At 40.3% G+C, this 25,112-nt stretch overlaps 1 protein-coding gene across 1 annotated transcript; it reads right to left on the bottom strand.

Moving 5' to 3' along the window:
* Window positions 1-64: 64 nt before the first annotated feature.
* Window positions 65-25,112, bottom strand: filip1a (filamin A interacting protein 1a). Its single transcript, XM_072689467.1, has 6 exons — window positions 24,898-25,112; window positions 14,662-14,944; window positions 12,720-12,893; window positions 11,481-11,659; window positions 2,222-5,021; window positions 65-851 (listed from the first exon to the last, which is right to left on the bottom strand). Exons 2-6 carry the CDS (start codon window positions 14,935-14,937, stop codon window positions 642-644), a joined length of 3,639 nt encoding a protein of 1,212 aa, XP_072545568.1. The 5' UTR covers window positions 14,938-14,944; window positions 24,898-25,112; the 3' UTR covers window positions 65-641.

The raw sequence follows: 25,112 nt of genomic DNA, 5'->3' as shown, positions 1-25,112 counted from the left end.
AGGAAAAAATGCAGGTAAAAGAAAAGAGCACACTTAAAAGAAGACAAAACACTTTATTTCAGTCATCTTATAAACAGTAGTAAAAACATAACTCGTTAAGAAGCTTGGCCTCCGTTATATCATTAACCCAACACATATACAACACTGAATGAGTTCAGCTCACTATGTGAGCATGTCATTCATTCATCTTAAATGGATGGAAAAGTACTAGCACTGCAAGCAAAACTGTCACCCCTGCTCTCTTCAGATATCAAAAGCTGACCCTAATACATAAGAAAACTGTAATACTGACAATATGCAAAGGATTTATAGAGGGAAGCCAGTATCAGCTTTGTTACTGGGGAGAATGGCAGCAGTTTGTCCTTTTATACAATATGATTCCTTAGTTGTTCCTAAAAATAAGGGGGGAAACAAATCAACAGCAACAAAGACATTATCAGTATTTACAATCACACATAGACTGTGCATTCACTTACGATAAAGAACTGTTCGACTTTCTTTTAGAAAAAAGAACTGAGTGAGGAAAATCCCTTCAGAGCTAACTTCTTCTCCACTGACTGATTCCATCACGCAGGGCCTGACTATTTTCAACCTCTACAGTGAACCCCCCTTGTGAACCTCTTTTTCCCTGTTTTTGCTCTTCAGCTTTTTCCACCACTCTGAAGAGTGGCACTGCCTGTAGGCGATTTCTTCACCTCAATACGCATGGACTGGCCCTCTGCCTTCGACTCCATCTTCACACCAGTGGTGATGCCCAGCGCCCCTAGTACAGCCTTTCCCGTTTTCATCCCCCGGGACATAGGAATGCGTGTGAGCCCAGATCGGGGTGACTGGGGATCCATAACAGGCTGCTGTGGACAGAAAACAAAGAGAATAGAAGGATGAGAAAAGGATGCAATACATACAGGTTTAACAGAACATCATAAGGAATTCTGCACTAAACATCTGAACATTTCCCCATATGTTTCAAAAGAGCATCAAATGTCCATAATATATTTTAAAAGACAGAATTTCATGGGGTGTTCTAACTTTTTCACATGACTAAATACACCAGCATGCCCTAGTCTAATGCTGCATTGGAGTGGTGTCAGAATCTGGGAAATACTGTTTGTACCACTTGTAAATTTCACTCAAACAGCCAGTGTATTCACAAGTGGGAAACTCAGGGTTTGAGATGATACACGAGTTTATGAAATGTGACAAATATTGCAACCTTTTACCTTTTCAGTCTGTTTTTAATATGTTTTATCATGTTTTTATCTTTTTTTTTACTCCAACGCTTAGCGGACTAATTTAAATTCATTTAGGTTGATATTTTGCAGTGTTTGTGGAATGCGTGTATGAATGTTGTTGTTTTCTGATATCTTACGGATCTCCACGCTTAGTGGGCGGATCTTCCAAAAATCACCTGAATGGACCGAAGTTGTATTTACTAGTTAACCATCTGGCATAACCTGAGCACTCGAATGCAGCATAAGATGGTAGCAGGAAACAGGCCAACGTCTGAGAATATAATGTTTTTTTTTTATTGTTGTTATCAGTTATCAGAGAGTGTCATTCTCAAGTGCATCAGTAACACTGAAAAGCCTGTATATCACTGCCAGACTCACTAGATTTAGGACAATACGTAACCTCGGGTTGCTACATGAAGCAGGCCTTGTTACAAAATAGAACATCTAAAGCTGTGCCAGAAAAAGCAAAACCACAGGAAGCAAGCAGGTTTCCATACTAGGCTAAATGCTAAACTAGCCTAACAGCATTTCAGATGAGGCCATTCAGGTAGCTGGGCTAACACAATGGTTGCGATGAATAGCAGAGCTGCCCAGGCAGTTGGAACAAAATACCTGGGACGTAGTTTTACTTTCTGGACTTGAATTTGTCATCTCCACTCAATGGATAGCAGTACTTTTAGGAAAGACTTACACTGGCAGGAATAATTACAAAAAATACTTATGATATTCTTGTTAGAGTGCTAAAAACAAAGCTATGCCTCTGGCAAGGCTGTGGCAATACATGCTGATTCTGTGTAAACCGTTGCAGTAAATCGCTGTAAACACTGTGAATTTTTAATGTGTGCTCGGTTCAGTCTAAGAATAATCATAGGGTTGTAAATGGGCCAAAATCACATGCCGTCTATGTGAACATGAGAGAAGAATTGGAAGAATTGCTGGATAAATGCATTCATTGGCACCTTTACCTTTAGGTTTGACACATTACTTACCACAGAAAGTGTTGGCCTGGCTGGTGCTGTGGTGACCTGTGTGATGGTCAGGCTACTTGTAACTTTGTTTGATGTCACTTTACTGATGGTGCCTTGGCGTGGTGAGCGCAGCACAGTGCCTGTAGAAAGGTCTTTGCTCTCGGCTGCTACAGTGACAGGCCTGACCGTGACCACAGAGGAGTTGTTTTCGCAGGTCTTTCTGAACTGTGAACCGAAGTGAATGTGGATCTTATTGTCATCTGTGGTGATGATGTTAGCATTCGGGTTACACTTCTTAATGGGTGTGGGCACCATTCTTTTCTCAGGAGTCACTTTAAATACAGCCCTGCCTGTGATCATTTCCTGAGGCTCGGGGGAGGTGGATATATCTGACAGCGTGGAGGTGCTAACTGACATAAGGGATGTGGGCGACGTAGGTCTGTCAGTGGAGGGGGCTTTAACGCTCTCTGGGCACTTAGCTCTTGAGATAGTTGTGATGGTTATTGGAGATTTGGCTCTTTCTGGACATCTAGGATCTCTGGCTTTCTCATTTGGCGAAACAGCCGTGGAAGGAATGATTGTTATTCGTGGCTTCTGAATACCCTGAGAGGGTGTGACTATGGCACTGCTGAAGATGTTATCTGCAGGAGAGCTGCTAATCTGTAGGGTTGCCTTACTATTCTGGTGGTCAGGAGTCACTCGTATGTGCAGTGGTTGGCCTTGCTTTGGGGTCATTTTAATCTCAGATTGGACGGTCTCTCCATTTATATGCCCAGGCTTTTCTGAAGCACTCTGGGTGTGGCTGTCCTTCTTCCTCATCCACGGGATCCAGGATTTCTTCAGCGTAAGGTCACTAGGTGTTGAAGGGTAAAGCTCACGGACCGGTGGCCTTTCACCAGGCTTCTTTAGGCTTCTCTGTCGAAGGCTGCTCATGATGTGGTTCTCTTCTTGGACAGACTTCTTGATGAACACAGCAGGCGTGTCATCATCATCATTTGTTTCATTTTCAACAGCATCAGTCTGCACTCCTGTAGACATCATTGGAACGTCCATCATTCTCCTTCCGTTGTTGCTGGGCCTTAGGGCACGACTATAACGTTTAGTGATCTCGAGTTCTTTGGTAAGATTAAGAACTTCGTTGCTCATGCTCTTTTTCTTGTCCTCTTCCTCAAGAAACCTTTGTTGTAGGACAGAGTAGTCCACCTGAAGCAGCGAAAGCTGGTCCTCCTTATTCATAAGCTCATGGATCTTTTCCTTGAGAGCTTGAACATCTGCTTGCAGGTCTTTGTTTTTGGCTTCCTCTAACTTGCACCGCCTCCGTAACTCTGTCTCTTGAGTGATCGCCTCTCCTCTCTCTATTACCTTGCTCAAAGCCATCTGACTCCTCATTTCCTCTACCTGCTGTGAGAGGGAATTTGCTTTTTCTTGCTCACTCTTGAACTTCTTCTCCAACATATCATACTCATCCTCTGTCTTCATCAGATCTCCCTCAACAACCTCAAGCTGCTTGAGGCGATTTCTCAGCCTTTCAATTTCCACAGTTAGCTCTCTTACTTTATTGTCATCCTTTCTGCTTGAATTTGAAAGGCTCCCGGCATCTTTGCTCGGCACTTTGTTTGTAGATTCCTTCCCTTCTTCCTTTACCTCATCACTGATGTGTTTCACCATACAAAACTTGGAACTCAAATCTCGACATTTCTCTTCTTCGGTTGTAAGCTTGATCTTCAGCTCATCTTTCTCTTTGACCAAGGTGGTTATTTTTGACTCCATCTCTGATTTCAGCTTTAGGAGTTTTTTACTCTCCTCTATCAACCTCTCAGTGACCTCCATAACCTTCTCCTGTTCTGCCTTAAACAACTGTTCCAGCTCTTCTCTCTTTTTCTCCTCAGACCTCATCCTTTCTGCCATGTTCTTACGCTCATTAACCATTATTACAGTGACTGACTTGAGCTTCATCAGCTCCTCTTTCAGAACCAACTCTGCTTTCTCCAGCTTTAACTCTGTCGACTCGAGTTCTTTCATGCGGATTTTAACTGTCACCAGCTCGTCCGCCAGTTCTTTCGTCAGGCATTTTTCTTTCTCCAGAGCATTCTGCAGCTGTGCACATTCAGTCCTGCCCATGCTAAAGTCGGCTTCCAGCTTTTCTAGCTCGGTCATCCGTTTTTGTATTTTTTCCACTTCCAACTTTATCTCCTTGTTGTGGATCTCCTCAGTTTGGAGTTTCTTCTTTAGCTCGCTGCACTGAGTCTCCGATTTGGTGATCTCTTCATCCTTGCCCTCCATCTCCAAAACTTTCTTGCGTAAGTTCTCTAACTCTGCCATCAGGTTGGAGTTGCCACACTCCCCCTTGCTGATTTTGTCCCGCAGCTCCTGTAGCTCCACTGCTGATTTCTGCAAAGCAGCATTCGTCTCCTCCAGCTCCTCACTTTTTTGAGACAGCATTGCGTGTTTCTGGCACAGCTGCCTATGCTGAGTCTCTTGGTTGGCCAATTTAGCTGTCATCTCTTCATGCTGCCGTGCAAACTTAGAAGTCCTAACCTCTAACTCAACCTCAAGGCTCAGAAGTTTCTGGCTGTCCTCTTTCGCCTTGGCCTCAACTTCACTCAGCTTCTTTTCTTTCTCCTGGACTTTTTGGAGAAGTTCTTGGATGCTCTGGCTTTGCTGGTCTATCTGCTCCAGGTGGAGTTGTTGTTCGTCAACCAGCATGAGTGCAAAAGACTTCAACTTGACCAGCTCTCCGCGAACTTTCTGCAGTCGTCTAGAGTGTTCCTTTTCTTTGCGTACTTGGTACGCCTTTTCTTGCTTCAACAGCAACTTTAATCTGAAGAAAAGGAAAAAGGCAGATAATGAAACAACTGCAAACACTTACAGACGTTACACTACATACTGTAACATTACTGTGGTTGGTGTAGCATCCACATTGTGTACAAGACACCTTTTTCCTTAAGCATACTTTACTTTTCTGCTTTTAGAACATGATCGTTGGTTTTACAATAGTACCGGAAAATATCCTGAACCTCAATTTATAATGAGAGACTGTGGAGATTGTTTTTTTTTTATTATTAATTCTTGTGTGTGTGTGTGGATGGGTGAATGTTTTAAACATGCTTCTCACACTTGAATGAGCTGGAGACCCCCACTAGCACAAATAGGCTGCTTTGCCAGACAAAAGCACTTCCACTGTTTCCACCCTTGCTGCTGGAACCGTGACCAAAAATCCAAAATGCAAGTGAATGTTTAACTAAGCACCCAAGCTTGGCTGTGTTCCCCATTCTCTGGTTCTCACACTGTCCTTCCATAAAACCATGCTTTATCTAGGCTTGCATCTGTTTATCCAATAAAGCACACAAAATATCTGCTTGTTTGCACTCCTTCTACTCCACACTGAAATTCACCCTAGTGAATAAACTAATAAACTATAACTGTGCATATCTGCTATTTCTGATGTAACCAAACTGTAGTCAAAACTTACCCTTACAGTTTTGATGTCCCCAAGCAGTACCCATGCTTCTAATTGTTTAACTGTCATGCATTTAGGTTGGAATCCCTCCGCCCGGCTTATTACTCAGTGGGGAACTGCCCATCACATTCCACACATGCTATCACGACAACGATAGGTGAAATTTGTGCAAAGCTCCCGAGACCAGACTAGCTGATGATGTCATGCTGCCCATATATGGAACAGACTTGTGAAGCTCTGCATTGACAGGGTGGGACTTTAGCCCTTTCCTTCTTATTTAATGAATTCCCAGTGTTTTTTACATTTAAACAATTTGCAACTTACTGGTGGAGTAACAATTTCTATTACCTGAGTGTAGGTATGCAGTGTGACATACTGTGAAATTGCAAGGGTTGGAAAGGGAGTAAGTGTACTGTGTGTCCACTTTGAGCCCTTATTGCTGTTCACACTGGTTACTATGAATGGCACAGTGACCCTAGAGCTCATGTACTGTGATTAAGATACAAAGTAACTACTACTCACTTAGCAACACTATACTTAAGGATGAAGAAAAACATTGAAATGATCCTATGAGCTCAGGCTGCTTATATATATATATATATATATATAAATATATATATATATATATATATATATATATATATATATATATATATATATATATATATATAGGATGATGCTGCTCATCACTATGAAAAGTTAACCTTAATGTAAGGTAGTGGGGTATTCAAAGTTACCGAGGACTTCCTGCAGAATTCATTTGGCTGTACACAGTTGCGCACTGGAGAAATTATGTTCCCCCTGGACTATGGTGCAACAAGGGACAGAAACAATACAGTACACAATGCAGTGAAGTCACTGATAGTAGATAAAACTGGAATGATCATGAACAAACTCTTACAATATGTGTCAAACATTTCTTATGCATCTCATAATCTATGATCACTTTTCACTTTAATGTTACCCTATTACACATCAGTGAGGCAAAGATGTTGCCGTAAATTCCTTCAGATTGTGTTTTAATTCAGTATTTCCCAGTATTACTTTCATGGTTTATTAGCCTAAAAGAATGTCAAGAAAAACACTTTAGGCTACTGTCTGATGCACTAAATTCAGGGGAGTTTTATGTCTCTCTTCATCACCTCTGCTGTTCTCACATGGCATGAAAAACAGGTGTGAATGTAGGAGATGAGCAAATATTTTCCCACTCATACATGTTGACTGACAGGGATGTGTGTGTGTGTGAGAGAGAGAGAGAGAGACTTCATTGCAAGTTATGGTGTGCAGTTATACAGTCCTGTGCTAATAATTATAGGATAATATTAGAAAGTGCTCTAAATACAATACAATCACAAAAATCACATTATTATGTCTCACCAGTAACTGTTAGCATAACTTAAACACTACAGAAATTAGGGATCACTTAAGCTGATTAAGCCTCAGAACTCAGAAATGAATATTTGAGATAGACACTCAGTTCAAGTTGTAAGAACAACTTTTTAAATTTATTCAGATGAGTTATATTGACTGAGTGAACCATGTTTCAATGAAATATGGTAACCTTTAGGGTTTGCTTGAACAGTTGACCGACCTTGATGAATAAAACTCACCTTTCCCATTAGCTTCTCGCACCTTACCTTATGTGTTTACTTGTAATCTATATTGTATTGTACTTCCCCAGCCGCAATGTTGAAGGCTATAAGAGCAATTTTCCACATTCTCTGCTGCTCAGTGTGGCTTTATGTTGTCTGAATTCTACAGTGACGTGACCGCTAACAGAATTATGCAGAATTTGGCATTAGTGAAGACAGCAATTGTAAATATGTCAGTTATTAAAAGTCCATGATCCTAACTGGAAGCAACTAAAATGTGAATTTGAGTTACTACAATTCAGCCAATATACTAACCATATGACACTTCTCAAGTACATTGTTTGTACACAGTTATTAAACTTAAAAGGTTTAAGGACATGATGTGAATTTGGCACTTTTTTTACATTGTGTCAAATTTCCATTAATTAAAGGCCTAATTTGCCATTAAAGGCCTAATGTGCCTTGAGTGGTCCAGTGGAATAAGGCCCTGTCACTATGACCGGAGGATCGCTAGTTCGAATCTCGGTCATGCTGCTAGCCGTCGGCAGCTGGGGCCCAGAGAGAGCACAGTTGCTCTCTCCTAGGTGGGTAGATGGCACCACTAGAGGTGGTGACTGGCTGTGCATGTGTCTCAGAAAGTGCATGTCGGAGCATTGCCTGTCATAGGGGGAGAACATGAAGGGGTTGCATATTTGTGGATTCAAATTAGGGAGAAAATTTTAAAAAATCTGAAATAAAACTTAAAAAATTAATGGACTAATAGAAACTCACCAACAATGACACGTGAGAAGTAAAAAGTAGTTATTGTGTTGGTCTGAAGAACACATTTAGAGGACCACAGGTTTTGTTACTGTGAACACTGCATGGATTTGTAAATAAACACTTTAAATACAACTCACTGATAAACACACTGACTGCATCATTTTCTCAGATAAGACCTTTCCCCTGATGGTATATGCACACTCTATTTGGAGGTACAGATTGTGAGTCTTGGCAGATGCTTGTTTGTGTGAGACGGGTGGCGGGTGTGTGACAAGATCCATGGACTATACTGAAAAGTATCATTACTGGAGAAGGTTCATAATCGTGGTTCAGTGAGGGCACAAGATATCACCTGGCACGTTGGGCCGATATGATGTCCAAAAACTGCTGTCCACATTAACTTTCAAAGGTCATGCTTCTCAAATGTGAATTCTACTACCTACATGAATGTGATGTAGAAGACTGAGGAGGCAGGATGCATGTGCAGATTTGCTTCATTACTACGTTTAGAGAGTCCAAGAAGTGGTCAGTTAAACAAGTAAACAAGGGTAAATCAACAACAAAAACACCAAACACAAAAGGAACAAATAAAAGAAAAAGAATTACAACACTAACACAAGGCCAGATACCAAAACCAAAACCCCTCAGAGGAAAAGCACAAAACCAGTGACCAGAACAACAAACACAAAACAACAATGTGAACCAACGGTGCAACCACAGAGTGTGCTGGGACTAAACAAGCAACAACTGGAGATAATGATGAAGGGGTGTGGTTACAAAGGAGACTCAGGTGGGAAAACTAATGTAAGGTCACGTCCTCTTTTGGCATGTGAAAAATGTGTCCAGCTCGGTTTTCGAAATTGTGTAAAATGGACCTTTACAGCTTTAAACACGTTTATATAAGTCCTGCCTTCTCATCGCCACTATGGGTCTACATGGCGCTGCATCTACATGCAGCCATTGGTCAAACTGCATTAGTAACGCTTTCTCACCGCCATTGTTGATCTACATTACCTGTGTCTACATGCAGCCCTTGGACGAACCGCTTAAGTCCCACCTTCTCTCTGCCGCTATTGGTTTACATTACCTGTGACTACATGCAACCATTGGTCAAACTGCATAAGTACCGCCTTCTCACCGCCACTATTGGTCTGCATGTATCTTCATCTACATGCAGCCATTGGTCAAACCGTTAAAGTCCCACTTTCTCTCTACCACTATTGGTCTACATTACCTGTGTCTACATGCAGCCATTGGTCAAACTGCTTAAGTCCCACCATCTCACCGTCACTATTGGTCTACATGGACCTGAATTTACACGCAGCCATTGGTCAAACTGCTTCTTACCGCAGCTGAATACCTGAACGCAAATGTAAATAAACACAAATCCGACTTTTTAAATGTATTTATGTATTTGATAATATTGACATGAAAATAAAAATGTAACATAAAATGTGGTAAAAGTAAACCTTTGCTTGTATTATTTTGCTTGTAAGACTTTTAAACTGAAATGAAAGGAGATAGTTTGACCATTTTAGCTATTAAGGCAAAGATATTTAACTCCCTCTTATTCTCATACAAACACACTGCCACAGTCCTTCAACTTAGGCCTACTTGAAACCCCCCAGCCACAACATCCTATCCATGATGGACGCCCAGATGTGTCCTCTTTTTTGAAAAACCAAATACTAGGCAGGGCTGGGGGAGAATAGAATGAAAACAAACAATGGTGCTCAAGGTCCTTGGATGGGTATTTCACAATTACTCAGATTAGCTAGTAACTTAAGACCAAAACCAATCCTGATCATTAGGAAAAGAGCTGAGGGACATTTCTCACCTTTGGGCTTAAGTTATCTCTAACTGAAAAATCCTGCATTGTAAAACACCTCTCAGGAGCACAGGAGCAACAATAAGTGACAGATTAATCAGAATTCTACACTGAACATCTTTCACCCATTCACTCTGGTCAAGTGCTGTGCAGATTCTTTTATTCTGATCCCACATACTGTAGCATAAATCATGTCAAATGTGTCCAAAATGTCCTGATACTCTAGCTGTAAAGTTTGGTTTTAGTATGTCTTATTCTCACTAAATCACAATTGGAAAATCTGTGAGGAAAAAAAGCCAAACAAACCAGATGGTTGAACTTGCAGTGAAATACCACTGAAATACTTCCTCTCTGCCTGAGAATTTTTACGCAGAGGTCGCAGGCCAATAAACTGCAAGCCACACACATAATTGTGTGAAGGTATTCAGTAAAATGCTTTATTGCTTGTAGGTCAAATCTGATGTTAACTAATGCGTAGTGGTTCCTCCAAATTACCACTCGTCTCATTTGATCTGCTCATCTAGTTAGATCTGTCTGGGCCCAGAACTGCTTAACGTGAGGGCCGCACTAATCATAAATTCAACAGGACTTGGAAGGTCATGTGGAAAAATGGCCAAACAAATGGAGCTAACCAGCAAATGGAAGACATCACAGAAGCTGAATATGAATTTGTGGTATATGTGAAAGAGCCAATCCTCTTTTTAACCTTTACCATATATGTGTGTTTGACTTTTCTTACTCTGATAGTTTTGTGGTGAAATGATCAGGCTAGGCCAAGGCCAAGCTTTGGATTTAGTCACTGGAGAGGTTAGACTATTCATTTGCTTACAGTCAGCACTCATATATTGGCTTCATGCCTGCTGACTGACCACACTGACCTTAACAGGGCCTCTGTCTGACTCTCCTGACCTCTTGAAAGTGCACACTCTATGTAACATATGCTGCTCACTCTTGTCTCCATTCCCTGCTGGCCTCTCAGTATTCATTGTGTCCTCAGTGCCATGTGCTTTGTTATCAGAGATGCACTGGACATTAAACAGAACCCCTCATTATGCTACTGAGACACCTTCTCATTCTTCGTTTCTTCCGGTTAATAAAAAAGAGTAACGGTCTCTTCTGTCCAAGGAAGGCTTTCTAGTAGATTTTGAAGCCTTGCTTCAGGATGTTGGGTGTTGGATCACCACCCTACATTGTCCTCAGCTCCCCAACCCATCCTAAAAGTATTCGATGGAGCACCATCCATCATTCCAGAGAACACTGCTCCACAGCTCAATGCTGGGCATGGTACCAGTAAGTTCATGTTTTTTTTCTGCCCCACAGAGTCCCAAGCTATTGGCAGTAATTCTCTGCAGGGACTAGACAAGCTGTGTATGTGCATTCCCACATCAGTGTCAACAATAGGTTCAGCGTAAAATAGCTGAATGCATTCATTAAAAAAGGGTGTCCACAAACATTTGGACATATAGTGTATTTTACGCATCATATCTTCACACGTCACTGCTGACTGCTATTTCATATTAAAATGACTCTATATATTTTCATTGACTCTGGGATTGTTAATGTTACATGTAATGTGTTTCTTTGATCAGGCTGAAGTGCAAATATTCTTTAGCTATTTCTGACCACTACACTTCTTACCTTTCTCTCTCTTGCTCCAGAAGGTTGGTGAAGTCATCGCTCTTGTTCATGTAGTCAATGTGCTTGCGCTTCTCCGTGTCCAGCTCATGAACAGTGCGGCGATGGCATTTCTCAGCCAGTAGCAGCTGCTCCAGCATGCGCCGATATGTCTCCCTGTGCTTATCCTGAAGCCTGTCCAGCTGAGTGACATGTAAAGAACACCAGTACACAATGAATTATTGTTAGGAACAAGTGACATTTATGCCCATCATCATAATGTGCATATTTGCATTGTCAGCAAACAATAAAACATTTGGTTTCCTTAACAATATCGTTATAGGTCATCCAGAATGATGAGCAAAACTGGTGATAAGTAGGGATACTCCGATAAACTAATACCATTGTTGAAACTATATATCTTGCCATGTGGGAGAGATGTAAGGCATTAGGCATTACTTTTCAAACTTTATTAATAAAACAAAATCTAATAATTAATTCAGATATAAATGAACTTTTTCACTAAAATAAATAACTAATACCTTGACTAATACTAATAACTAATACCCTGACCTTGGCACAGTGTTGGCTAGGCTCGCAGAGAGAAGTCTGTGAGAAACTGGCAGTAAAAGAATTCAGTAAAAGGATTGGTTCCATGGATCGGCCTAACTATCCGATACACGATCCAGCTAATTTTCTTAGTTTCGGGACCGATATCCGTTCCTAGTATCTCTGCCCTGGAACTGTCTGAACAATTGAGTTGCTAGCTGTCTTCAAACACAGAGCAAAGAGCCATTTCTTTTAAGAGCACTTAATGGAGATCACACCGATCTCACACTTATTAACATGCTTGTGGTTGCAATTGTGAAAGGTCTTCTCTATGCATTTTGTATTTTTGTATCTAGGCACAAGATATTGTGTGGTTTGTAGCTAGCTTGTATCACTTATTCTTATTTGTGTCTGGCGGTATCTTAGCTCAAAGGTATCTTTAGACCCTTGCCTGCTTCCAGTACCTATGATTCTTTATCTGAGCCACTCTTCTAAATACCTGCTAAATGCTGAAGTGCTATAGTGTAACAATGCTGCCCTTTGATTCCTTGCCTGAGCAAGTCCATGCTGTACCAATAAAAATCACTGGGCAAGACTTAAAAAATGCAACATTCAGCTATTTATGTAATATGATCAGACTTGAAGTCACTCTAAGTTACAGCTGAAGAAATGCTATAAATAAAGTGTATGGAAGAGCATAATAATATGCATTACCTCAGCCATTGGCTTTTCATACACGTCATCATGGTGCGTGTGGTTGTTCATGAGTAGCCCATCTCTCTGCAGGGCCTGCAGGGGTCTGGTGGGCCCCGCTAAGCCATATCGAGACTCTAGCACCTCTGGACGCTTGAGTGCAGACCTTAACAGCCGTATCACATCCTCCCGAGCCTGAGAAATCAGTGTGGAAAACACATTGATTGCAGTTATATCTCCTCATCTTAATGCAAGATGCTTGTCCTGAATGTTTTAGCAGTTTTGCTGCTCTAATACATTAAAATATCCAGCAAAAATAAGCCATTCCTGAGCAGACATTGATGTGTTAAAGCAGGGAAAACACTAAACCTTTTGACAGGAGTACTCCAGAGCCAGGCTTAAGAGCCACAGCTTTATAGAGAATACTCTTATGTATGTTCAGTCCACTGCAGTAAAAAAAAAGACAAAAGCATGAATTTAGGTGACACTAGATGGAGCCAAATGGCCCCGAAATGTGTTGTTAAAAAGGTTATCTAGTCTTAAATGACTCCAAGAGGTTGTTTATGAGATACTGCAAAGGAGTTTGGAATGTAGAGAGAAAGCAAAGAGGATGTTCATGAAAGTAGTTACTGTTCTTTCAGTGTTTCCTAATACATGGTTGCTTAAATACTTGAGAAAGCATGAGCAATAGCTGCCTAAAAGAAATGCTATCAACGTGTGCATCAGCCCACTATCATCATCTTACTGTCATCAATCCCTGCTTTTCCTGCTTTGAGTGTACGAGGCCGAGGAGTGACTTGTTCCGCCTGACTTGCTGTGTTCACACTCTGTTCCCATTCTCTATGTAGAATAATAAAGATTCGCTCCACAGGGAAGCTATAGTGTGATGAGGTGCTAATGGCTCTCTGTCAGGACCTGAGGGCAAGCAAGCTGACACAGGGCCAAGTGCTGACTCGGCCTGGAGCCTGAGCGGCCGAGAGAAGGTCCAGACCGGAGCCCAGTTCTTTCCCTATCCTGAACACACCATAAATCCTTCTAATGAGAGGCTTGTCAGTGATATGAAGGAACCCTGCCAGCATGTCAGTTGTCAGGAAAATAAGAATGTGCACCATTAGGATCAAGATGAAGCATTTCAGTTTCAGCTTATCAGGCTGCAAGTAAATCAATATCCAAATGGCACAAAAGATGAAGTATTATATTGGTCTTAACCATTTAGCATGTTTATTGTGTATACTTAACATACAGAATGTATACTTAACCATACTGTAGGTGTTATGTATACATATTATACTGACAACCAATAATAATAGCTCATTTTGTTTGAAAGGATATATCCCTTCTTTTCTGGGGGACAACCAGCAACAGAACAATATGGCTGTTTTCACACAGAAGGTAAAGTGGCCCAAATCTGATTCACACACCAAATCTGATTCTTCTGTAGGCTGTTCACACTATCTTTTAAATGTGACCTGTATACCACGTTCATATGAACAGTTCATTGTCCTAAACTGATGCACATATGCAAAAGAGCAATGCTCCACAAGCTAGTCCATTTTCTCCTCTCCAAGCTCTTGGATTGTGTGTGTGTTATTTACTACAGTGTGTGTTATTTGCTGTTCACACTGCCACACTGATGACACCCCTGCGTCACATAAGACGAAAAAGTCCAGATTTGGGCTATTTTTCCTGCTGTGTGATGTCATACCACTCATCAAGTGATGGAATGAAGAAGTTCAGTGATGTCCTGGACAACACAATCACCTGATTTAAACACAATGGATTATTTGTGGGATTGTGTTGAGAAAATCAGTGAAAAAGAAAAAAATTCCACCACTTTAAGAGTGATTAGGAGAAACAGTCATCAAGGCTTGAAGAGGACATACAAAATATTTGTTTGTTTTATTTGCTTTTAGTGATCATGATAAAAACCTATTAGCACATGTTGAGCTATAACAGACCTTACCTGAATCTCCCCCTCCATGATACCCAGCAGCTGGAAAAGGTCATTTTTGGACAGATCCTTCAGGCCTAATCTTTGGTCATCTTTCTTCGTGGAGTTATCAGTTTCGGTCTGGAGCTTCTGCTCGTCTTCCTTCTGTTGAACTTTGGCTTTGATATTCTTCTCAGTAGCCAACCGTTTCTCCTCACCCCCCTCCTCTTCACTAATCTCATGTATTGCATGGGGGACGACCAGAACCCCATTGGCGGGACTGTCCACTCCATTGCTTTTGGAACGCATGTTGCCTCTATAATAAAAAAAAAGACGTCTTTGCAGTTTTGTCCATTAAAAATCACTAAAAATAAAAATGCTAAGGGCACTTAAAGGTGTGTCAAACATTAAACACAAAATGGACCTTATCCCACCGGTTACAGTTAATGTGAAAGGAAAGAAATTCAATTACCCCTGCCTTTATTTAAATAACACCTCTGAGTCATAGTCTATCTCCAGCAAGGGCATAGAGAAGTCTCCTGTGACCTTATAAATCTCATGTTGTCTCTGGTTGCAAGCCTCTCTCTGCACTTTTTGATAGGTTAAGTGAATAAAGGAACATTATCCTGACACAGTGTCCTTTACGATTCAGGAACTGCATCACGACATGCACTAATTAGTTTCAACCCTGTCTTGAATTAAACAGGCAATAGTGAAGTCATGTGGCCTGTCACCTCTGAGTCATGTTGAGACCATTCCTGGGTCCATTTTTGCACAGACGGATCAAAGAAAAGCCTTCCTCAATGCTATTAGAGGTTTACAGTTACTGTCAGCTGGAAGTGGGTCACACATTGTTTGCAGAAGAGTACAGTTATTAGCAGGAGGCCGAGCAGAACTGTAGCCAACTATGACATACTGCCTACCTAAGACCATCAGTAGCAGCCCACTGAAGTTGTGTTCTACTAAATGAGTTGCTGAAAGTGAAACAAAAAACAGACTGCTGGCAGACGGGTATTGAAAAAGCCAAGGGCTTAAAAAGTATATGTTAAGAGAAAGTATGGGTTCTGTATCAAAATCTCACACAATCTCAATCAAAGTATGGAGGCAAAATGTTTAACAGATACCATTTAGAGTTAGGGTATGTCAAACATTTCGTCCAACATTACAGTAAGTTAAATGCTGGGTACATCCTATGTAACCCAAACTAAATACATTTGATCACATTTCAATGAACTAAAATAAAATGGTAGTAGCAGTCCTACTACCATTTTACAGAAAGAGACAAGCAACTGTCTTACATACAGAAAGAGACATTAGTTTAGATTAAATGAAATGTTCCAATAACCTTTCTTTAGTCCTGCTAATATTCAAAAAAGTGTTTTACTCTTTCAAGTAGACGTACACTGTTTAAAAGGGTTCTTCAGAGGTTAGTGAAGGCAGTGGTTCTAAAGAAAACCATGGCAACTCGATGCTTAAATGTTTCTTACCTGGTTGAAAGATTATATATATATATATATATATATATATATATATATATTGCTGCATTTATACAGCAGGAGATCACTACTGAGATCATTACTGTCCCTACTGTAGGAGAATTGTTGAGTCTTAACACAGAAGAATGACCTCACATTGCACTCTGACACATTGTAGTTACTAAAGAGGAGCAAAAATGTTACATTTCAACAATACACTATGTCCAAATGTTTGTGGACACCCCTTCTAATGCTAGCATTCCACTAATTTAAATTACACCCATTGCTGACACAGATGTGCAAATGCACACACAGCTTGTCTAGTCCCTGTAGAGAAGTACTACCAGTAGAATAGAACACTCTGTAGCAGATATAAAGCCCCCCAGTATTGAGCAGTGGAGCACTGGAACGGTATTCTCTGGAATGAAGGTGCTCAATCTAATACTTTTAGGATGAGATGGGGATGAGGTGGGGTGGTGATCATCCATCATCTTGACCTCACTAACGCTTTTGTCGCTAAATGCACAGCAATGATTTAAAATACAGACAGTTACTCCAACAAAAGCAGGATAAACTCTTTTCTAATCCACTTGACTTTGGAAGAAACAACGAATGAGCAGATGTCCCAATACTTTTGTCCACAGTGTAACTTGACTAAAGTAAAGATCTTCCAAAGTATCTTACATGCCTACTAAATGCTCGCTTCACTTTTAATTAAAAGACATTAAACACACATCTAAAGGACGGACGCTTGTCTCTCTTTCTTTGAATGCACTGATAAAAGAACCTGAAAGGAATTTTATCCATTTTTTTTATCTCTATTGGTCTCAGAAAATGGTTCCAGATGTTGGCTGGCAGGTATAGCCATCTGAGAGAAGGCTGCTGAAGGTGACATGTTATGGCTCTTTGAACTGCTTGGACTGATCTCTATAGTGTTATGTGGTGCCACCACACCAGAAGCACCACACAGAGGAACATCTGTCACTGATGTGAGATTACTACGATGATGCTGTAGCTGCTGACCACCCTCAGGACAAGACGGTGTGGAGAAAGGTTTAAACATCCGCACATGGCTGTTGAGATGGCATGACACAGCTTTCTCTGATACTGATTCTGATCCCTCATATTGGCTACCATGACATTTTTCCTTTAAAAGTTGCTGTTTTTTACTAAAGTATCTAAAAGTAGAAGGAAGCCATACAGTACGCCGCTAACATTCAGGTTAGATGTGCAATATTCGATCAAGCATTTTCTGCTGATATCGACCTCATACCAATATGCCAGCTGCAGGTGTCTTCAGACTATCCCAGTTGAGTTACAGTAGCTATAGTTAGATTAGCTATATAAGCAAAAATGGACAGCTGCAGCCTGAATTTCTGCCTTGCCTTGGATGTTGACTCTAGCTTTATTTTTTATCTTGGATGTTTAAAAAAAGTTAATTAGTAAAGTATAAAATATTATGTTGACGTTTACATCAGTTTCTTAAACAAATTTTAATCTGAAAAGTCAATCTTACTTAACCTCTTAACACTCTTAACAGCCCTTTTTTTTCATTTTCCGCCTAAAATTACACACCCAAATCTTTCTGCTCAAGCCTTATATAAACTAGAGGCAATTTCATGAAGTAATGTTGCTGAGAAGCCTTTATATTTGTGATAGAAAACATTTACAGATATTGAAATTGATCTGCAGTGGTCAAAATATGAAGAAAATTTTATTTTAAAATCTGGATTTTAAAGACACACCCATTCTAAGGCTTGTTGGGAACTACAGCTTTTCTTTAATGGTATTTTACCACAGTTTACTGGCACCTTTATTTTTAGGGATGTAGGTGTGAAGCATCTGTGTCTGCCATCTACACCCTTACCCTTGTTAAGTGTTCTTTAGTGAAGCAGGGCTTCTTTTAGGAGCCATAACAACTCAAATAAGTAGTTGAATGCCAAAATGGTTCTTTGCCTGGTTAAATGGTTCTTAGCATTGGTGGAACACCCTTTTGTAGACCATATGGGTTCTACAATCATTAGTATTTTTTTTCAGTACTACATAAAATATTTTTGCTTTGGGTGTAGGTCCTACACTGCTAAAAGTTTTAGATCACTGAGGAACTTTCAGAGGTCCATCAGTTTAAAATAGTGGAGGAACCTCTTAAGGTGCTTTGAGGAACCTTCAAGGAACCTTTTTCTTCTAAAAAAAAAAACCTTAAAGGGTTCTCAAAGCACCACAGTTTCAAATTGAAGAACCTCCTAAAGTTCCTTAAGAATCTTATACTTTTAACACTGTACCTAGGCAGTCTCATTCTTGAAAACAACATCAACAGCGTGGCCCATCCACCACAAATATCTGGCACAAACACTCCAAAACTCAAAATCTACTCCCTGTTCCAAGAATCAAACGACTCTGTTGCTTCAAGAGGGAAGAGCTCTGGCTACCAAAAGGCCTAATTAGCCGCGACTATAAAAATATCACTTTGGAGAACGTGCTAAGTGACCTGCGGAAGCCTGATTGAACACTGTAGTAATTTTCTTCGGTCAGTCTAATTTGTGCACTGAGGTATCTGTTTCTGTCTATTGTCCAGTGGAAACTGGCCAGACAAGGCTGAAAATACCAGTGGTGTTTACTCAAAGAGGGTGTATTAAATATCCAAACCAACCACCAAGGTTAAGACAACGAGTTGACAAGCAAGCCTATGTTTAAGGGCGCCGACATGCTCTGGTGGAGAACTACTCCAGTGAACGATCACTGTAGAAGCACAATTTCTCATGATCATATACAAAAACAAGCTTGATGGGATCTTTTCTTTTCGCAGCTTAGTCTTTCAAAGCAGTCGGAACATGCCGACTTTGAGCTAAACTACAGCAGAGAACATGAGAGATGCAATCCATCATCTGCAGTTGCTTGTCCAGAATATGGGTTTGAGTGCAGTTGGCTTGCCTCGAAATTACTGGACTCAAGTTTCAAGAAAATATTGGGACTCTTTATCCTATAGCACAATATAGCCTTCAGAAACCCCCTGAATGAAAGACCAGATTGTAAGTTCTCAAAAGTTCTATATGGACTCATTAGAGAGGGAGTGGCAGTTCCATGGTTGATTCAATCATTGTTCAGCTTGTAAACATACAGATCATATGAGCCCTATATTGTCAGCACAAGTATTTGTAGATGTGTCTGAGGGTAGGGTTTATCCAATTGGATCCTTAAATGTGTGTCTGGTTTCTAGGTTGTGTGATGATTCTCTACTTGAGGTTTACGGCCCACAAGATTACTGGGTTAAAATGACATGGTCTGTATTTTTTAAGGTTTACTGAGGTCTTCCCTCTGCAAAGTAAAACCTGTATTCAAATGAAAGATATATGTTGTTTCCTATACCGTAGATACATGCCTATCCTTTCATGCTGGGATGCCCTAACAACTTGTTTTGGGGGACCGAAGAGCAATTAGGTATGAAATAACACTACAGTATATTTAGTTACAAAAATTATTTAAAAAAAGACTATGTAATATATAAGACTTTAATATATACATTATATATAATATCAAAATATGGCTGGTCTCTCTTTGCGTTAGGGTAACTGTCCAGTGGACCAAATAAAACAACTTTGGCCCCCAGGTCACACTGGGCAGCACTGCTTTAATGTATGTGCATGAAACATGAAGCCCAAACTGCAAATGTTAACCTACTGTGGTTAGTTTTCATACCAGCTATGTTGCCTTTGTTGTTTTTAAACATTAACGTATCATTTAGAGCAATATTGATCTCCAGAAGAGAGATGTTTCATCTAGTGTTTATGGTCCTCAGGGGGTTCCTGAGCTTGCAGCTGGCAGTGCTGTAGCCCTAATTTGGCATCTGAAGTCAGCTCTTGAAGATAACTAAAAGACCCTGCTGGTGCCAGCAGCTGTCCAAATTCCACATTCCCGTGCTGCCACTGAAGATATGAAAGATTTCAGTGGACATGTCACATGGTGACCTCAATGTGTCTAAAGAAGGGCCTGGAGATTCGGCAATAGCTCAGTTCTGGCAAATGGCAAGACGGGATGTCTGTTACCGCGGGACGTTAGCTGTTTTAGTGTCGTCTCACATTAAGGCCTGTGATGGAGAGGAGGATTTTTAGAGGGAGGCAGTGTGTGACCTATGAATTCAGTGCTTTTTAGGTAAGATAAAAGTGGGTGGATGTACACTGATTCACTGATGATACAGGAACAGCTGAATTCATTAACAGCTCACAGCCCCTTAAAACAGTCCATGAATTCCTTTAAAATGCTTTTTATTTATTTCTTTGCTGTTCTGTTACAGAATCTAACAGCCTTCAATGAACAAAAAATTATAATTGTGAAACGTGTCCATGTCCAAATACCTTTCACATAGCGCTGGGATGTGTTGTTTTTGGGACTTTCAATTTTTCTTCTGCTCAAGTTGACATATTCCTCAAATTTAGTATTCTATCAGTCTGATGTATAACTGTATGAACAGTTTGGACCATGTACAGCTGCTATTACTGTATATCACAGCCTGCTTCTATTTATATCAGACATCTGTAACTTTTACGCTGACATGTCCACCCCAGGCAGAATGACAGTTTTCATACTGGGTTTCAACCTGTAGTATCCTCCTCTGAGCTCATAAATATAGCCCTCCGATGTAGGCTGCAAAATACAACACAGCTTTGCCCCTTGAATATCACCATATACATCAGCCTGCAAGCTATTCACTCAATAACACATACTGCATGAGTGTGGTGCAGGAACTGAGCCATACCGTGTTCTTTTGACCTCAATGTTACAATGATAACAGTCTGAAGTTTAAAGAAATGTGAGTCTGTGTCTTCACTATGCATCTACTCAATGACTGACATGCCAACACACTGTTCTTTTAATTACACTATAATGTAGTCCTCAACGTGACCTAACAGTGTAAGCCAAGAATGAAACTGATATTCACTGATACTCTGCCAGACTTCTGCATTGCATTGCAACCCCAACTTCCTTAAACTCCTGAGAGAGCAGAATGGAGTATGTCACTGGTAAACTAAAACCAAACCATTTATGCTTCTCTGGTTACGTGACATCATCACGTGAAGCTTTAAATGGATGCTTGGAGGGGGGTGGAGTTAATAAAAAAAAACACAGGAAAGTTCAAGCTGTAATATTAATAGCAGCCACAAGTGACACCCGGGAGAACATGTCCAATCAAAAGTCTTGTAGATGACTTCAGACTTCAAAATACCAAAAGCAACAAAACAACTTCTTTATAAAGACTGAGCACAGAAGCTGACCTACAACCGTTTCCTTTGCGTCTGTAAGGAAGTATGTGAAATTTCTGTGGTGCTAGGACGTAAGTACATAGTAGTCCAAACGGCTAAAATCACAGCACAGTGCTGTGGGTGCTAACAAGCTGATGAAGACATAGGTCTAGAAATACCAACTTCACATCACAAGAATGCTGACCTCACACCGAGGAGAATTACAGGAACTGATGAGGCCTGATCTTAGTACAGTTAAAGCTAAAACCAGGCTGGCATTGTATTTTGTCTTTTTATTTTTTATTGCTTAAACAAGATTGAAAAGTGGACATTTTAGTTATGCAATTGCATGTTTCTATGATAAACTTATGTATGTAGGGTCGGTTTTCCGGACAGGGATTAAGAAAGAGGATTCTGACTATAAATGAATCTTTGCCAAAGTATTATTGAATATAGAGTATTATGATACTACACTGGGTATCGCTGTGATATTACATGAAATTAAAATACTGGTACCGAGACATGCCTGCATCTGAGATCAGAGTCCTAATGCCAGTTTTACACTAAACAACTTTTCAAGTGATTTCCACTGTGGCAGACAAGTTCCCATTTTCAATCTTGCTAAAGTTGTAGTGTCCTAACATCAGGATGGTGGTCAGGATAGCTGTCTTAACCCAGACCTAATATTCACTTAAAATCAACTGTGTTTAATATTGTCACAAGTTTTTAGTCTTGACTCACACAGATTGTGAAATAACCAATAAGTGAGCTCCCTCTAGCACCAAACAGGAAGCAGCAAAGCACATTCTGTGTTGTCCTAAAACAACAACAAAAAAACCCACTACTGCACACACAAGGGCTGCTTCTGTTTCTGCTCCATTGTTCAACTGTTTCTCTTCTTGTAAATTCCCACCAGGAGCATGATGGGAAATTAATCTAGTTGCATTCTTGCAAATAGTGAGCCTGCAAGATTCTCAGTCTTGTCAAAATTGTATTTAGATGTAAGAGCGTGTCAGACTTTAGTCTTTTAAAGGTTGTCTAGCCTATGATTAGCATTACTCTGACATAGTGGATAAATGTGGACCATTAATGATTATTTGACATTTCTCTTGTTTTGTGTGTTAACTGTTATTTTTATTTTTATTGTTATTTATTTATTATTGTTGTTGTTGTGTTTCATTGTAAAACCTTGTCTTGTTCAGAAAAAGTGCTATATAAATAAAGACTTATTAATAATATTAATAGATAGTTATGGACAACAGCAGCAATCGAGAGGTATTCAGATGCACAGTGATATCGGAATCATATCAGTTGCTTTACCAAAACATCAGCATTGGACAGATGTTTAGATTTGACCAATATATCCAACTGTCATCTGAAGATGTATTTTCTGTACTCAACAAAAGTAAAATGTCTGCATTATATTCACTTTGCTGCATTTGTAACCTTACAGCAGTCAGAGTTGAATTTCTCTTCAATGCTAATTAAATTGAGTCTCATTATCTATGTTGTCTAAATGTGAGAGACTATAAGTCTAGTTGGTATGTACCTCAAAAAATACTGGGTATTGACATTTGCTCACAATTCCTCATTTTAGTCCATCCCTATTGTTCATTATTTCAAATGTTCCACTAGTCATTTAATGCATTGCAGTGATGGTCTCCAACCCTTTGTCTGTAGAGCAATCTTCCCACAGCCTTTGGATTCACCCCTAATCCACCACACCTAAACAGGGTGTGTTAAAGATGGGTTGGTGTCGAAACCTGCAGGAAGGAGCTCCTCAAAAGAAGGTTCGGGGGGCATGGCATTACAGCCTAGTCTTCTACTTTCTACACACTCTGCAAAGCTTGTGACAATTTCCATTATGAGTGTGTGTGCCTATGTGATGACAAGATATAAAACCAACGGTGCAAAGCAAAGCTACAGTAAAGCTACAGTAATACTTGCTAAGACATGGTGAGCCAATCATCGCTTACATTTATATAACGCTGATCTCCATCGTACACTGCCACCGGTAATTTAGCTCAGTGTGATTTCTTTTCCTAGGAGTCTCAACAAGTGGAAAATTTTAATCCAAGAAAATAGTGGCATTCCTAACCAAACACCTAACTGTCCAGCCTCCATTTCTCCATGTCAGTCTCCAGAGGTATTACTATGGTCAATTCACCCCAAGAATGTGGGAGGAAAGCAAGGAGAGACAGAAAAAAAAGACAAATTGTCAGTGTCTCTGTGTCTCCCTTTAGGGGGTTAACAGACCCTGTAACAGCTCGATCAACGTGAAAAAGCTGAGTAACTTCCCTGGTGTCATTTTCTTGGCAGAGAAGTAAGGTCTGCTGTTTCGTATCAGGCAGCGGAGAACAAAGGTCACCTGGAAGTGCGGGAAAAAGTTTGCAGCAACTCACTGATAAATTTGATACACCAGAAAAGCACTATTGCTAAATTCCTGTTATCTGTTATTTTCCTGTAACATACAGACTAATGCTTAGGCATGCACATCATTCAGGTGATTACTGACGGTGCAGCATGTGCAAATACTTTATAAATTAACTTCTGGGAAAATAAGACTATGTCTACGTCACTTTAACTCAATACAACTAGTCTTTGAAAGGAAGCACACCAGTGCAGTTCTATAGCTCGGCTGCAAGTGTAAGCAGCTTCATATGAACCATATGTGTCAGTGACAACTGTTGCTGGGTAAGATCAAGTCTTAGGGAGCTGCTATTGTATGCTTTCTGGCACCACACAGACGCTGAGCTTGAGTATCAGCCCCACTGCCGAGGCCCTCTTCAATGCCCCACTTCCCAGAGACCCCTCCCCTGGATACAGTGTCAAAGGGCTAACGGTTTTACAGTCAGGCCTGTGGGTCGTAAAGACAGTCAGAGAGATGCAGCAACTGGTGTGAGCACCATGAGCCAGGGCAAATGACCGTGCCTTTGGTAATTTAATCTCTAACACTGGGATGGAGATGGAAGCAACCTGCCTCTATTTGCACATTGTAGTCTTTGTGTTGGGTTTTGCAGAGATTTGCAGGGTTTTCAGCACATTAGTGAAACCAGAGATGCTTGTGCGAGGCTCACACCTTCATGACCGTTTTTGTATTCTCTATGGAAAAAGAGTCGTTGAGCATTTCTGAATGCTATCTGTCATGTCGTCATACGCAGTCAAAACAGAGCAATGATCTCACTAGCTAGCTATTCATTGTTCATCCAGGCTTATGGAGGTGATGCTGGAACCCAAGTGATAAAAGGAAGATAAGACTAAAGCAAAAGCTAAAGAAAAAATACTGAAGCTTCCTTTCATTCCTTTCTTTGCTGAACAGTTTTGTGGGTGTTCTGTATGCTAATGTAATGATTTTACTAAATATCAAAAGATATATATATATATCCTACATAATACATGAAACGATGAGTATATATATATATATATATATATATATATATATATATATATATATATATATATATATAAAGATATATAGCCTACATAATACATGAAACAATGAGCTAACCTTCTAATGAGAAAGCCCTAAAGGAGAACATTTATGATGGCACACTTACCCACTATGGTCCCTAAGCCCTCAGAAGGTCCTTAATGAACAGGTTCCAGATCTCTTCTCATTAGCATTCCATCAGTACAAGCAGAAACATCAAAGGGCAGATGAAGAGCGGCTCCTCGCCACACTTTCTCTAGTCCAACAAGTAAAGTCACAAAGGTAATGTAACGATACACACAGTGAAGCAGGTGTCTAAACACATTCACTCTTTTGCTCTCT

The sequence above is a fragment of the Salminus brasiliensis genome, chromosome 10, assembly GCF_030463535.1.
Source record: "Salminus brasiliensis chromosome 10, fSalBra1.hap2, whole genome shotgun sequence".
NCBI lineage: Eukaryota > Metazoa > Chordata > Actinopteri > Characiformes > Bryconidae > Salminus > Salminus brasiliensis.
This window is presented reverse-complemented; position numbering and strand designations above follow the sequence as displayed.

Bases quoted from the DNA above. Each gene is read 5' to 3' on its own strand.
- filip1a (XM_072689467.1), bottom strand. From the start codon at position 14,937: ATGCGTTCCAAAAGCAATGGAGTGGACAGTCCCGCCAATGGGGTTCTG. The intron at 5,022-11,480 runs GTAAGAAGTGTA...CCTTTTCTTCAG, and splicing joins CTGGAGCAAGAGAGAGAAAG to ATTAAAGTTGCTGTTGAAGC. The intron at 852-2,221 runs GTAAGTAATGTG...TTCTGTCCACAG, and splicing joins CCAGGCCAACACTTTCTGTG to CAGCCTGTTATGGATCCCCA.